This window comes from Mobula hypostoma, chromosome 7 (assembly GCF_963921235.1).
Source record: "Mobula hypostoma chromosome 7, sMobHyp1.1, whole genome shotgun sequence".
NCBI lineage: Eukaryota > Metazoa > Chordata > Chondrichthyes > Myliobatiformes > Myliobatidae > Mobula > Mobula hypostoma.
This window is the reverse complement of record NC_086103.1, coordinates 116,804,335-116,819,250: the sequence shown is the minus strand read 5'-3', so window position 1 is coordinate 116,819,250 and position 14,916 is coordinate 116,804,335. Positions and strand designations below refer to the sequence as shown.

Sequence of the window (14,916 nt, the reverse complement as noted above, 5' to 3'; positions counted from 1 at the left end):
GAGTCAGCACTTATGAAGATTGATTTACTTTTGAACAGAGCAGTGTGAGCACACTTGGGTCTAATGATTGCCCTGTGACCCAGTGACTTAGTGGCTTCAGGTTTTGACTCTGAGAACCACATGCTGCAGATTTACTAAACAGGTTGGCAATGGCGGAGCTGCTGGGAAGACCTTTGTTTGCTGAGTATGCATGGCGTGTTCTGATGACATAGAGTCATTGAGATGTACAGCACAGAAACAGGCCCTTCGGCCCATCTAGTCCATGCTAAAACCATTTAAACTGCCTACTCCCATGGACCTGCACCGGGACCACAGCCCTCCAAATCCCTACTATCCATGTACCTATCCAAACTTCTCTTAAACGTTGAAATCGAGCTCGCGTGCACCACTTGTCCTGGCAGCTCGTTCCACACTCTCACAGGCCTCTGAGTGAAGAAGTTTCCCCTTGTGTTCACCTTTCACCCTCAACCCATGACCTCCGGTTGTAATCCCACCCAACCTCGGTGGTAAAAGCCTGCTTGCATTTACCCTACCTATACCCCTCATAATTTTGGATTCCTCCACCAAGTCTTCTGTCATGAGTCCTTGGGCACTGTGTCCGATAAATGTGTACTGTGGGTTCCCTGCACAAAAGTGCCCTGGGCATTCCTGCAGCACCAGCTTTCTGGACACTAGGAACAGAAACGTGCAAAACCTGGAACTGCTGGAGGATTTAAGCTTCAATGCCATGTTGAATTAGACTGAGCTAATGTTATAGATCACCATTAGATTAGATAAAGTTGTGATGCAAAATGTTTCACATCAGGTAGACTGGTAATTTAGTTAGAAAAGGGGGGAAAGTTGGGAGTGGAATGAGAGAAAAGGAAATTGATTGATTACTACGAAGATAAACTTAAGTTGACACTTATGCAGAACCTGCTGTTCCAGCTCCCTGCGTACATGTGGAGAATATGTCAGAATGTTTCATATTGTTGCTTAAACTGACCACGGTGCAATTGGCAAATTCAGCCATTTGTTATAGGTGTAGGGGGTTTGGTTACTGCATTTCTCAACGTGTACTTAAGCATGTAGTATTTCTGTGTGCTTCCCTTGGCTAGTTTGATGTGATCTGAAAGTTTCTGGGGAAAGCAACTTTCAAACCCAGCTCCTTATCAATCCTTAAATGATTTTGTTCAATGACAGCGGCCCAGTGCCAAGATCCCCAGCACCCACTATTTTTTTTTCATTGAACTGGGCAATTTGCAATCAGTTTTTATGTTTTACAAATTTTACTTCTTTTCTGTAACCTTTTACCTTTAAATCAGACACAGTACGGCTCAGTTTAGAATTCCTTTTGTGAACCGATGCATTTTCTTCTCACTACCTATCCCACTGGCAACTTTAAAACTGGCTCACAGAGAGGTAACCTTGAAATTCACTTTTGTATAGTTTCCCGAGGCTTGGGTAAAAGAACAGCTACGAGGAACAGGAGTGCTCTTTTTTGGCTCCTTAAGAGTGTCTTTGGCATCCCCTCTGAATGCTAGTTTTCTTCATGATCAGTGATACCTCCCAATTCCCTGTTGCCAGTGCCCTCTGCTGGAGGCTTCTGCAGTTCATTTCCTCTGGCTGTTTGCTGGATGGGCACAAAATCAGAAAAACAGTAGAAGTTTGCTTAGGTTTTCTGCTTCACCCCCCTTCTGCATCTAAACTTCATGTAATTTGTCAATTAATAAAATGATTCAACTTGGAACAAGCAGTTCTTCAAATCTCTGCATTTAGTCAATTATTAAATGCTTGTCAGTTAGTTTTGGCAAGATCCGTGTTTTTCACACGACTGGATTATGAATTATTGTCGCATCAGCAAATTGGGACCAGGTTCTATCCATTATTGTGTAAAGGAGATGCGAAAGACAGACTTTAATTATTTTGGATGGAGACAGCAATCTTGTTTAAATTGGTAGATATAAACAATAAACTTTATTTAGTGTTGAGCACTGCGGTTTATTGGAGAAGCTGCAAAAGTTACAATTTGAAAAGAATACTGTCCTGTTAAAAATATTGCAAAGGACGGGGAGTTTGATCATTTGGCATGGAAGATGCATAGTTTGTAATATCTTGGAATGGGCCAAGTCATATTTTTGTCCTTTTTACAATAGGATGTTTTGCACTGTAAATTTTTCAGGCATATTTTTAATTGAATTGACTTTATTTCTTACATCCTTCATATACATGAGTAAAAACCTTTATGTTATGTCTCTGTCTAAATGTGCAATGTGCAATTCATAGTCATTTGTAATAAATAGTATGTACAACAGGACAGACAATATAACAGAAAAACAATTGTATCAGCATGAATTAATCAGTCTGTTAATTATCAATTATGTTTAATTGACTCTTAAATATTGATCAGTTTCATAATCCTCTTAGCAGGAGGGAGTTTTGTAAAATGCTGTTCTTGATTTTCCAGAGTTTTGGTTACTCATTGTTTATAACACCCTGGTTCTGGCCGCTATGAAATTATTGCTTCAAACAATAGTTGAATAAATCAGCTCCATCTCTATGGAGTGAGACCTTTTATTTTAGATTTCACATTTTCTTTTCTTAATCCCACATAGTAGAGGCTAGTTAGAATCCTGTTTGTTACCGTGATGAATTAGATTTTTGGACAGAAATTTTCAGCTCCATATTTGAACACGTTAATACTTGAGGTGCCTTTGCCTGAAAGTCAGCACACATCTTCGAGCATTTTTATGTTAATATGTGGAACTATAACATTTGTTCTTCACTTAGATAATTAAAATTTTGGTTGTTTACAAATTTCTATAAATTTCAGCTTAAAAGTATTCTTCCAAATATTGAAATGTTTATTTTTTCTTTTGTAGAAAAGGATGGACAAGGCGTTTTACCTGCTGTATACAGTATTTGATGAGAATCTTAGTTGGTACCTCTCAAAGAATTTGGAGACGTTTATTCAGAATACTAATGTTGACTTGGAGGATGAAGAATTTCAAAATTCAAACCAAATGCATGGTGTGTGGTTACCATAAGCTTATTATTGTCATATTTGCATACATATTGCATTTTGGCATGGCCCATTCAGTAACTAACATTGAGTAGCTCCTGTTTTAAGGATGTTTTTACTGAGAATGATTATTATTTCTTAAATGTGTGGATTTCATTAGCCTCTTGCATCTGGAAAAGATGCAAGATATTTTGGTATGGTTTCATCTCGGTACCTCAGTAGCTTAATGTTCCTATGGTGTGCTATAACCTCTTGTAGATTCCAAGAGGTTGTTTCCTTTATTGTTTTGAGAGAGTCCCTGTTGAAATACTTGAGAATTTTGAGAGTCCTCTTCATGTGAGAGGAATAAATCTGAGATGGCTAACTGGTGCCCTCTGGTGGATACTGCAGGCATAACTACAGGTGACCCCCGTTTTCCGAACGTTCGTTTTATGACACCTTGCTGTTACGAAAGACCTACATTAGTTACCTGTTTTCGTTAACAGAAGGTGTTTTCACTGTTACGAGAAAAGGCAGCGTGTGGAAAAAAAGCAGCGCGGGAAAAAAAGCAGCACGCCATGAAAGGCAGCGCACACCTGAACAGCCAAGCTCCTCCCCCGGAACTGCATTCTAGCCGGCATTGCTTAAACACGTGCTTTATCTCGATTTATTTTGTGCATCCGTGAGCAAGATGAGTTCTTAGGTATCAGAAAAAGCCTAAAAGAGCTCCTAAGAGTGTTACACTTAGCGTAAAACTAGATATAATTAAGCAATTCGATCGTGGTGAATGAAGTAAGGACATTGTCCCCGTGTTGAACTTGCCTGCGTCCACCATTCGCACTATTTATGCACAGAGAGAATTTTGAAAGCTGCCGATGTTACTGTTGGTTCTGCTCATAGCAAAATGGTCTCTGTTAGTCGGCATCCAGTAATGGATAAAATGGAAAGTCTATTGCTTGAGTGGATTGATGGGTGTACAAAGCGTAGTGTTCTGTTAAGTTTTACTTCAGGAGAAATCAGTCAGTCTTTTTAATAAGCTGAAACAGAAAGCACTGGACAATGGTGATGAAAGTGGAATTTAAAGGTAGTCATGGGTGGTTTGATCGGTTTCTGTGGCGAGGGCAGCTTCATAGTTTAAGCAGTGGTCCCCAACCTCCGGGCTGCCAACCGATACATTGCCGTGATGAATGCAGTGGTGCAGCGGTAGTCGGAACGCACCCAGCACATCTTTAAGAAAAAAGCCGAAATAAACAAGCTAATTAATTAGGTGTCGCCCGGCATGTAAATGTTGGCTCAGATCAGAGGCGATTGCCGATTGCGTCAGGTGGTTATTCGTATAAGCAAGTGTTTAACTGTGATGAAACTGCAATTTATTGGAGTCTTTCCGATTCCGGTAAGTGAAACTACACTGTACATACATTATTTCTACTTTATATAGGCTGTGTATTTTTATGTATTATTTGGTGTGATTTGGCAGCTTCATAGCTTAAAGGTTACTGGAGAGAGTGTTTCTGCCGAGAGCGCTTCCGCGAGATTTTTGCTGCTCTAGACAGTGCTGCAGAAAAGTATTTCTACTTTATATAGGTTATGTATTTATCATATCATTCCTGTTTTTACTATATGTTACTGTTATTTTAGGTTTCATGTGCTATTTGGCATGATTTTGTAGGTTATTTTTTGGGTCTGGGAATGCTCAAAAATTTTTCCAATATTAATAAATGGTAATTGCTTATTCACTTTGCAACATTCCAGCTTACGAACTGTTTCATAGGAACGCTCTACCTTCGGATAGAGGGGGAAGCCTGTACTTGGTTGTCATGCTTCTTGAACCTATAGTACAGAGTTATAGTTACAGGTGTACAACTGTACACCTTGCTAGCTTGCATGTGAGGAAAGGACACAGTACTGGAGGGCTGGCATTAGTCAGTCATCCCAAATGTAGAATTGAGGGTAAAGGAGAGGCAGAGGGGAGGCTGGTAAATATTGCCGTTATCTCACTATCACAGATTGATGTGTGTGATTTGTCACTCGTGGTTAAACAATTGGGTCAACTTTTCAAAATTGTTAGTTCAGGAAACATCAAACCAGATAAACATTCACTTACATTGACTAAAATGTTAATTTATCATTTTAGTTCTAGTAAGAAACAGTCTGTTGAAATCAGGTATTTTGATTCTATCCTATCATGTTTCTTTACAATGCACCCTTAATTTAGCTATGTTTCTCTGATAGTGAGGCTGACGGGTCAAATACAAAATACTGTAACTGAACCAAAAATTTGAACAAACTGCAGAAACTGATATGAAATTTCATGTCACACGCCACTGTGTAATAAATCTGATTCTGAAATTTAATAGAACCTATTTTAATGCTTGTTCAATAACATTGCAAAAAAAAACGTAACCAGAGTCACCAGATACTGTTTTGGGACTGAAGTTGGTGGGTTGTGACATGGATTTCCAAATCAGTTGTATTAGCTTTGGGCAACAAATGGACACCCATTGTGTCCATAAAGTAGCAAACAATATGGACTTTTTTCACTGTGTTGTATTGTGTAATATCCTTAATGTACGATTATGACATTTTTCTAGCTATTAATGGTTACATGTTCGGTAATCTGCCTGGACTGGTGATGTGCAAGGGGGACAAAGTTTCATGGCATTTGATTGGACTGGGCAATGAAATCGACCTGCATGGTGTTTACTTTCAAGGCAACACCTTCCAAGACAACGGGATGAAACGTGATGTGTACAATCTGTTTCCTCATACTTCAGCAACAATCTTCATGCAACCTGATGATGTTGGTAAGAATTTGCTGCTCTCCGTCATCCACACTCTACTAAGCCAGAAGTTTAATATACTGTCTATATATTTAATGAATACATTTTTCTAGCTGATGATTTGCCAATTTGTTGGTAAAGTGAAGAGGACATAGATTAGCTCTGTATTTCCCCAGCAAAAATCTAGGAGATACTTCTGCGCCGTAAATATAAAATGGGATGCAATCTTCTTTGAGAACGTCTGCCCAAATTAGTGATAATCTTTAAAGAAACACTTTCTCACATGCTATGGTAATTTTGAACAGAGATTATCATTGATTAATTACAGACCTTTTTTTAAAATAAAGGACAAGTCCTGTTTATTATTCATGTGTATTCATTGTTTTACTATTAATAAAATTATAACAGAGATAGTTTGAAATAAATGAAGCATTTTAGAAAATCTGTTCAGAAATTAATAATAATCTTTTAAAAAGAAAACAGAAAAATAATGTAAAAAAAATTATGTTCTACACAGGGAACGCTTGTCAGTGGATGTCAACATGTTTGCAGCCAGATTGACAAGGCCTTTCTCTGTACCAATCATCACACACAAACTGCTGGAGGAACTCAGCAGGCCAGGCAGCATCTATGGAAAAAAACACTGCTTCTTTCCATAGATGCTGCCTGGCCTGCTGTTCCTCCAGCATTTTGTGTGTTTTGCTTGGATTTCCAGCATCTGCAGATTTTTTTTTGTTTGTTCTTTACCAGTCATGCTGGGTGCACCATCATTTGTCGTGGAAACTATTTTTGAAAGGCTAACTTGTCGATCAGATAAAAAAAATCTCTGCTCTTGGGCTGTAAAAAAAAACACATTCGCTGCTTCAATTGGCAATAATGATAACCGTTAGGTATATTTATTTTTATACTGAGTAGGGTTTAAAAAAATTGGGGGGGAGGCTGTCCATGCTGTGTGCCAACAAAATTTTGCACATGCCATAGGTTCACCATCCCTACATTGAGCTAGTTAACTGACCTTATCTGGGAACCACACAAGTCAACTCTGCACCCCTGAAACTTGTCTGGGAAGCTGTAACAGAGTTTCAGGTGACATATTGTGAAGCTCAACACTAGAACATACAAGGATTCTGCCCGGTCAGTTCGACCTGAGTTTGTAAGGAAAGGTTGAACAGGTTAGGACTATGTTCTTCAGAATGGAGAAGATTGAGAGGAGATTTGATAAAGGTGTACAAAATCATGAGAATAGTCAGGGTAAATGCAAGCAGGCTTTTTCACTGAGGCATAGGTTAAGGATGAAAGGTGAGAAGTTTAAGGGGAACATGAGGGGAAACTTCTTCACTGAGGGTGGTGAGAGTGTGATGCTTGCCAGCTTAATTTCAAGGTTTAAGTTAAGTTTGGATAGGTACGTGGGATGGTAGGGATATGGAAGGCTATGGTCCCGGTGCAGGTCGATGGGAGTAAGCAGTTTAAATGGTTTTAGAAACATAGAATAATAGAAAACCTACAGCACAATACAGGCCCTTTGGCCCTCAATGCTGTGCCGAACATGCCCTTACTTTAGAAATTACCTAATTTTCTAAGCTCCATGTACCTATCCAAGAGTCTCTGAAAAGACCCTACTGTATCCAGCTATTTCAGTTTAGGCATGAACTAGATGGGCTGAAGGGCTTCTTTCTGTGCTGTACTTCTCAGTGACTCTATAACACTCTGACAGAGGCAAGCCTGGGGTTGGAGCTTCATCTCAGAGACATTTATAAGAGTTTTTTAAATTTCACTGATATTGAAAGATGTTTAAAAAACGATTTAAAAATCTTCAAATAAATATGATTGTTTAAAAAGTTAGAAATAGGAAGAGTAAAGGCACATATATCTTCTCATCGGGGCCTTGATTCTACATTGGATCTGGTTGGCTCAGATCACAGAGACAGATTCATTGTGGCAGTACAGAGGAATCTCAGAAAATATTGGCTGCACTGTCAGATTCCACATGGAATCCAGTGGCTAAGAGAAGCAATGGCTTTGCTGTTATCAGTTGCCTAACAGTTCTCTGTAAGCTGGGGACATACTCAGCCGAGAGCAGCTGAATATCAGTGAGTCCTTTAGAGTGGAGACAGAGCACAGTTCCTATCTGGGGAAAAACTGGCAGCTTCTGAATCAAAATGCGATCAGCAGGATAGACATTTTGGGAATTTAGCTAGTGAGTGCGAATATAGGGAAATGGGAAATTAGATCAAAATGACACCTCCCATACCCAAGTTCTAGCTTTGAAGCCATTATAAAATCTCACTTTTCAAATCCTTTACTGTTGTTTCTTTTTCACTTATAATTATCATTAACCTACAAATTTTAATTTAGGCACCTTTAAGGTCAACTGCCGAACAGCTGATCACTACAGGGCTGGAATGAAACAGTTGTATCAGGTTAATAACTGCAATAAAAGTATCCCAGCCCAGAAGTTTGGGATAATCCGAACGTATTACATCGCAGCAGTGGAGACAGAATGGGACTACTCGCCTGACAGGAGCTGGGAGCTGGAAAGATTCAATACCACTGAAGAAGAAAGGTGAACCCTTTCATTTAGTTCTTTCACAAAAGTCAGGGAACTCAAGTATTTGCGTTGAAGTCTGACTCTGCAGGATATTCCTTTTTTCCCCAATATAAAGGTTTTGTAGAAATGTAGTCAGCATCACTTCTCAGTGTATGCTCCAATTAGTGAAGCTCTACACTAGTAAAATCTGTAAAGCTAGTACTTCCTATTGTTCTTAAATTGATATCATTTTGTCTATTACATCAGATTTCATGTGTAACTTGGCTGTCCTTCTGAACGCTGGAGAAATACCCAAAGCCATCTTGCTCTTAAGTTAGTGTTCCTACTCCATCCTTTTCCACAACAAAAAGGGTGAGGCCAGCTGGGCTGATCATGAGCCCAGCTTGTTATTCTCTGGGTTCTCTGCTCCCTTTTCTCATTCCTTCTCTGGTAAATCTTGTATATAAAGCCACCCTCTTGCTTCCTGCACACCAAACCCAGTGATTTGGAGGCAAGGCAATTTGATGCACGGTCTTGACCCAAAACATCAGCAATCCCTTTTTGCCCATGGATGTTGCTTGACTCGAAGTTCCTCTAGCAGCTTGATTTTTTTTTCCAAATGCTGTTTCCTTCCCAGTGCGGTCTGCGCTGTCTCGGATTGTCCTTCCCAGTGCGGTCCGCGCTCTCTCAGATTGTCCTTCCCAGTCCGGTCCACTCTCTCTCGGATTGTCCTTCCCAGTCCGGTCCACTCTCTCTCGGATTGTCCTTCGCAGTGCAGTCCGTGCTGTCTCGGATCGTGCAAGGCATGCAGTTTTATATACATTTGGAGATGAGGTGCAGTGTTTTCACCAATGAACGCAGGTTCAATTATCAGTCTCTGACCTACCTGGACATAAAGCTGTGTAATCAGTTGCCTCTGACCATAAGACATAGGAGCAGAATTAGGCCCACCCATTGAGTCTGCTCTGCCATTCCATCATGGCTGATCCTGGATCCCACTCAACCCCTTCTCGCCATATCCTTTGATGTCCTGACTGATCAGGAATCTCAACTTTCACCTTAAATATACAAATGGACTTGGCCTCCACCACAGTCTGTGGCAGAGCATTCCACAGATTCACTCCTCTTGCTAAAAAAAATTCCTCCTTACCTCTGTTCTAAAAGGTCACCCCTCAATTTTGGGGCTGTTACATCTAGTTCTGAATACCCCCACCATAGGAAACATACTCTCCACATCCTCCAAAATTCCAGAGAGTACGGGCCCAAAGCTGCCAAACACTCCTCATATGTTAACCCCTTCATTTCCAGAATCATCCTTGTGAACCTCATCTGAATCCTTTCCAATGACAACACATCTTTTCTGAGATATGGGGCCCAAAACTGTTGACAATACTCCCAACTGCGGTCTGACTAGTGTCTTATAAAGGCTCAGCATTATCTCCTTGCTTTCATATTCTGTTCTCCTTGAAGTAAATGCCAACATTGCATTTGCCTTCTTTACCACAGTCTCAACCTGTAAATTAACCTTCTGGGAGTCTTGCACAAGGACTCTCAAGTCCCTCTGCACCTCTGATGTTTGAACCTTCCCCCCATTTATGTAATAGTCTGTACTATTGTTCCTTTTACCAAACTGCATTGTTACACATTTCCTAGCACTGTATTCCATCTGTCACTTTTTTGCCCATTCTTCTAATGTGTTTAAGTCCTGCTACAATCGCATTGCTTCCTCAGCACTACCTACACCTCCATCTATCTTCGTAATATTTGCAAACTTTGCCACAAAGCTATCAGTTCCATTATCCAAATCATTGACAAACAATGTGAAAAGTAGCGGTCCCGATACTGACCCCTGAAGAACACCAATAATCCCTGGCAGCCAACAAGAAAAGGCCCCCTTTATTTTCACTCACTACCTCCTGCTTGTCAGTCACTCCTCTATTCTTGCCAGTATCTTTCCTGTAACACCATAGGATTTTATCTTGTTAGGCAGCCTCATGTGTGGCACCTTATCAAACACCTTCTGAAAATCCAAGTAAATGACATCCACTGCTTCTGCTTTATCCACCATGCTTATAACTTCCTCGAAGAACTCTTAACAGATTTGTTAATCAAGATTTCCCTTCACAGGGAAATTAGTGCAGATAGCTGACTTTGACTTATTTTCTCATTAGTCTCCAAATACCCAGAAATCTCATCAATAATAGACTCCGACACTTTCCCAAGCACTCAGGTCAAGCGAAGGGGCCTATAATTTCCTTTCTTTTCCCTTCCTCCCTTCTTAAAGAGTGGAGTGACATTTGCAATCTTCCAGTCCTCCAGGACCATGCCAAAATCAAGTGATTTTTGAAATGTCATGACCAATGCATCTGTTATCTCTTCAGCATCCTCTCTCAGGACTCTAGGATGTAGTCCAACTGGTCCAGGTGACTTACCTGCCTTAAGACCCTTGGAGTTTGCCTGGGACTTTTTCATTTGTAATAGCAATGGCACTCACTCCTGTTCCCTGACACTCATGGACCTAAAAAATCCCCTTCTTCAGTTAATGGTAGTCAGTCTATAATCTCCAATTACCATATATGTCCAGAAGCCCTCTGTTTTCAGGTCTCTCTTACTCTGTCAGGAGTTATCTGCACTGACTTCATTTATTTGAGACAAATGATGCAATCATGACTTCCCTGTGTCTTTACTGTGTGCAAATGTTTTGTCGTCTTTTCAGAGGACTTGGGCTTCTGGATGCCACGAAATTGCTCACACTGTGATGGAGGTGGCTTCATTACTTCTCAGTACGTTAACACAAAGACTACAAGCTAGGTTCTTAGGCTCACCTCTAAGTGAGCAACTTGTTTCTCAGCTTGTCGGTTCATTTGCTCAGATTGCTGCTCAGTTGATTGCTCTGATCGGGTTGAAATCTCCTGAGTAACACATGCAAAATGTAGGAGGAACTCAGAAGGATGGGCAGCACCTTTGGAGAGGAATATTTCAGGGCGAGACTCTTCATGTGTTTGTGTTGAAATATACTTCTGTTTTACACTGTGCGTAAAACATGTATTTCATTCACATTTACTGGAACAAGGTAAGGAGTGAGTGTGAGGTTTTGTGGTTTTCAGGTTCCTTATTATTTCCCAACTTGTTACCTTGTGTGATCTTCAGCTAAACTTTGCAGCTCGTGTCAATAGAAATGGATTTCCCTTATTTGATATTCTTGTGAATAACAGTTGTTGTGACAGTTGGCTTGTTGCATACATAATATTACAGTCATTTAAGTTGGTATTCTGACCAACATGGTCAAGGTCTGGATGAACTAGGGCTACACTCACAAAGCTTGGCCTGTCACCTAAGTCGAGAACACACGTACTATGGAGATTGTGGTTTGCAATGAGGGCCACGTTAGCACAAGGAAAATCACAGCGAAGACCATCAGTATTGTTGGGTAGCTTGACTTACACTGGAAGACCCTGCAGTTCTCAACCATGTAAATACTAAATGTTGTGCTGGGAAATAGTGTGACAGAATCATTATCATAACTGAGATCATGCTGGAGGCACTTGGCCAGTAGTGTAGTGGCATTTGCACCGTACTTCGAGGCGAGTGGTCCCGGGTTCGAATCCAGCCAGCTCCTTTTACGCTTTCCATCCGTGCTGTGTTGAGTGTTGAGCTGGCAGCTCTGCCTCGTAAACAAATGCTGAAGGAACGCAAGGTTGCTGCCCAAGTCACCGCAAGGCGCAGAGAGGTCGAGCAGAATTACTTCTGAGAGAGGGAAACAATATTATGTGTTCATTATGAACAGTAAGCAAACTGGGGAGGTGGGTGAAGGGAGACCAAAGAAACGATTATGATAGGATGTGGGTTAAAGTTATCAAGGTAACAATTGCTTTAATAAACAGACATTGAAGACAAAAAATACAAGTGACTGGATTCTTGGTTTTGTAGACTGATTGTGTCTGCAAAGGAATTGCCCAGAGTGTGTGTGCTTTCTTCTGTGCTGAGGGATCATCATTATTAAATCAATTAGCTTGCAGTTTTTTTTAACCATAATGTATTCAGACTGCCTATCAGAAGTTTGAATGTTTATGGAAAAAGTTTAAGTGCAGTTCTCAATAAAGTTTTATGAAGTTAATTAAAAAGTCCGTTTATAGCATTCTTGAAATAAAACTGCTTTGCAGATGAAATTTTGAAAGTAACCAAAAAGAGATTTACTAATTATTTATTTCTGTTTCTTTCAGTCCTGGCCAAGTGTTTGTTAGTGCAGGGGAAGGTAAAATTGGGTCAAAGTACAGAAAGGCAGTTTATAGGGAGTTTACGGATGGAACATTTACCAGACAGAAAAGAAGATTACCAGAAGAACAACACTTGGAAATATTAGGTATTAAATATTACACATTTAACTTCTCCTAATGTGATGTTATGTTTTCTTTTCAATGTCAATTAGAAAGCGTTCTCTAATAATCCGTAACCTGGATGTTGCACACACATTCTGCAAAGCTCAGGCTTAAAATGAATATATTTTTAGAGTCTTATTACTTCCTATTTTATAGTTGGACTATCTTCAATTAAAATTGATGGGTAGTGTTTAGGAACAATCCAAAAGTTATTTCTGATAATCATTAATCTGAATGCTACACTAACATTCTTCATATCTTAGATTTAAAATTAATTTTTATGTTTACAGGCTAAGTGCTCCTTGCTTTGTGGTTTCAGTAACCTAATTAGCTATTGTAACAAAATCGAACAATGAATTGCCCTATTTCCACAGAATGGGAGCACTGGGCACAAATCCAGGTCTCATTTTGGCTTACAATTTCTTTCTCTGGCCCTTCACTGCTGGAGACACACTTCCAGTTTGATCAGACAGTCATCAGAAAGGGGCGCAGACCTTCCCACTGCAGAGTAACCAGCTCTTCATCACCCTGTCCCAGTCAGTCAGAAGATGGGCCTTGTCAGTGATGTGAATGTGCCCTGCTGAATCTAATATGTCAGCAGTTCTGGTCTCAACACCAAGTGGTGCCTTGTTCCATTCACTGATTTAGGTATCATCTTCTTCATAGAGCATTTTATCCTCTTCCGCTGTTCTCCTAATTTAAAACCTCCTTTCTCTCCAGTCCTCACTGGTACCATAAAAATATTCTCACTGAGATATTGGCACTACTCTCACTCATCCTCTGCATCGACTGGTTTTGCATTCTCAATTACTTAGTTCACCTTATTCAGAAATACATCATGGAATAGGCCCTTCTGACCCTTGGAGTTGCACTTCCCAGCAACCTGAGGTTCAATCCTAGCCTAACCACGGGTCAATTTATAATGACCAATTAACGTACTAACCAGTACATCTTTGTACTGTGGGAGGACAGTGGAGCACCCCCGTGCATTCAGCGGGGAGGATGTACAGTCTCCTTATAGATGGCATTGGAACTGAACTTGGAACTCCGGTGCTCCGAGCTGTAATAGTGTCGTGCTAACCACTGGGCTTCCGTGGCTCCCACATATGAGCTCTATCTTGGTTCGACCTTGCTCTCTGTTCTTTGTGTTTATTGATCAGCCGCTGAATTAAGCGTAAAGCTGCATTAAAGTAACAGAACGGTGACTTGGATACTAACCAATATAGGCGCGGTAGTATGCTTACCAGGTTCACCTTCAGTGAAATGTATTTTCCAATAACCAAATGTGGTTGGGGTATTTTGGACCAAGGTGAACCATTAAAGTCCAAAAGGATCTGTGATTGTTTTAGAGAAAGAAACATCTCAAGTGCAATGCCAAGGCAGGAATATAAAAGGAGATTATTGAACATCTCTCATGGAAATAGTTCTTGCAGTGGCCTGAGAATGTGAAACAGTTTTCTTTTGTATAATCTAATGCACTTAGGTCCAATCATCCGTGCAGAAATTGGTGACAGTATCCTGATAATATTTAAGAACCTGGCATCTAGGCCTTACTGTATACACCCTCATGGTGTTGAAGAAGTAAACAGTGGTAAACATCTCAAAGTACCTGTTACTATGCCAGGTGAGTGGTCACATATTCCCCATATTGATTCATTTTAAACTAACATTTATTTTCTTCAAATTTACTTACCTAGAAGTAACTACTCACATTACGTATATGCATATAGTTGGAGTTCCAAGTGCTCTTTTTTTTTTGCTGCTTCATGTTTAGAAATATGATTACCAAACTTCCAATTGGTATTTTTGAGTTAAAAGGATCTGTCAACTTGTGACACATAATTCGCAGAAAACTCCTGAAATATAAAATAACATCAACGTTCTCATTTTATTATCAGTGTTCTCCCCAAGGGTTTGATGTTCCTCTGTAGTGATGTTTCCGACAGATCAATGTACAAATTACTTTGCTGAAATGGGAGCACTCAGAAAGCTCTCAACATACAACCAGGACAAAGATAGATGAAGTTATTTCTTCTAGTATCATCCATCATTATTAGAGAGGGTATTTGTTTATAAAGCCACAATGAAGAAACATATTTGATCATTTTCATCTACTTTCTGCTGAGTGATGGCATTTAAGACAATAAAGTTTAGAAATTAAATGGTAAAATTACATTGTTTATTAGAGATTAGTCACATGACCTGGAAAGTGATGATTTCAAAATGTAATTGTGAATATATTTTATCCAT

General features: G+C 39.9%; 1 protein-coding gene across 2 annotated transcripts in view; it reads left to right on the top strand.

Moving 5' to 3' along the window:
• LOC134349478 (ferroxidase HEPHL1-like) overlaps positions 1-14,916 on the top strand; it is a 79,180-nt gene that overhangs the window by 38,448 nt on the left and 25,816 nt on the right. For both annotated transcript variants that reach the window (XM_063053850.1, XM_063053849.1), the window contains exons 10-14: positions 2,862-3,009; positions 5,572-5,784; positions 8,116-8,323; positions 12,511-12,650; positions 14,150-14,290. In XM_063053850.1, the coding sequence (XP_062909920.1) occupies positions 2,862-3,009; positions 5,572-5,784; positions 8,116-8,323; positions 12,511-12,650; positions 14,150-14,290 (850 nt within the window). The remainder of the gene's footprint in view (positions 1-2,861; positions 3,010-5,571; positions 5,785-8,115; positions 8,324-12,510; positions 12,651-14,149; positions 14,291-14,916) is intronic.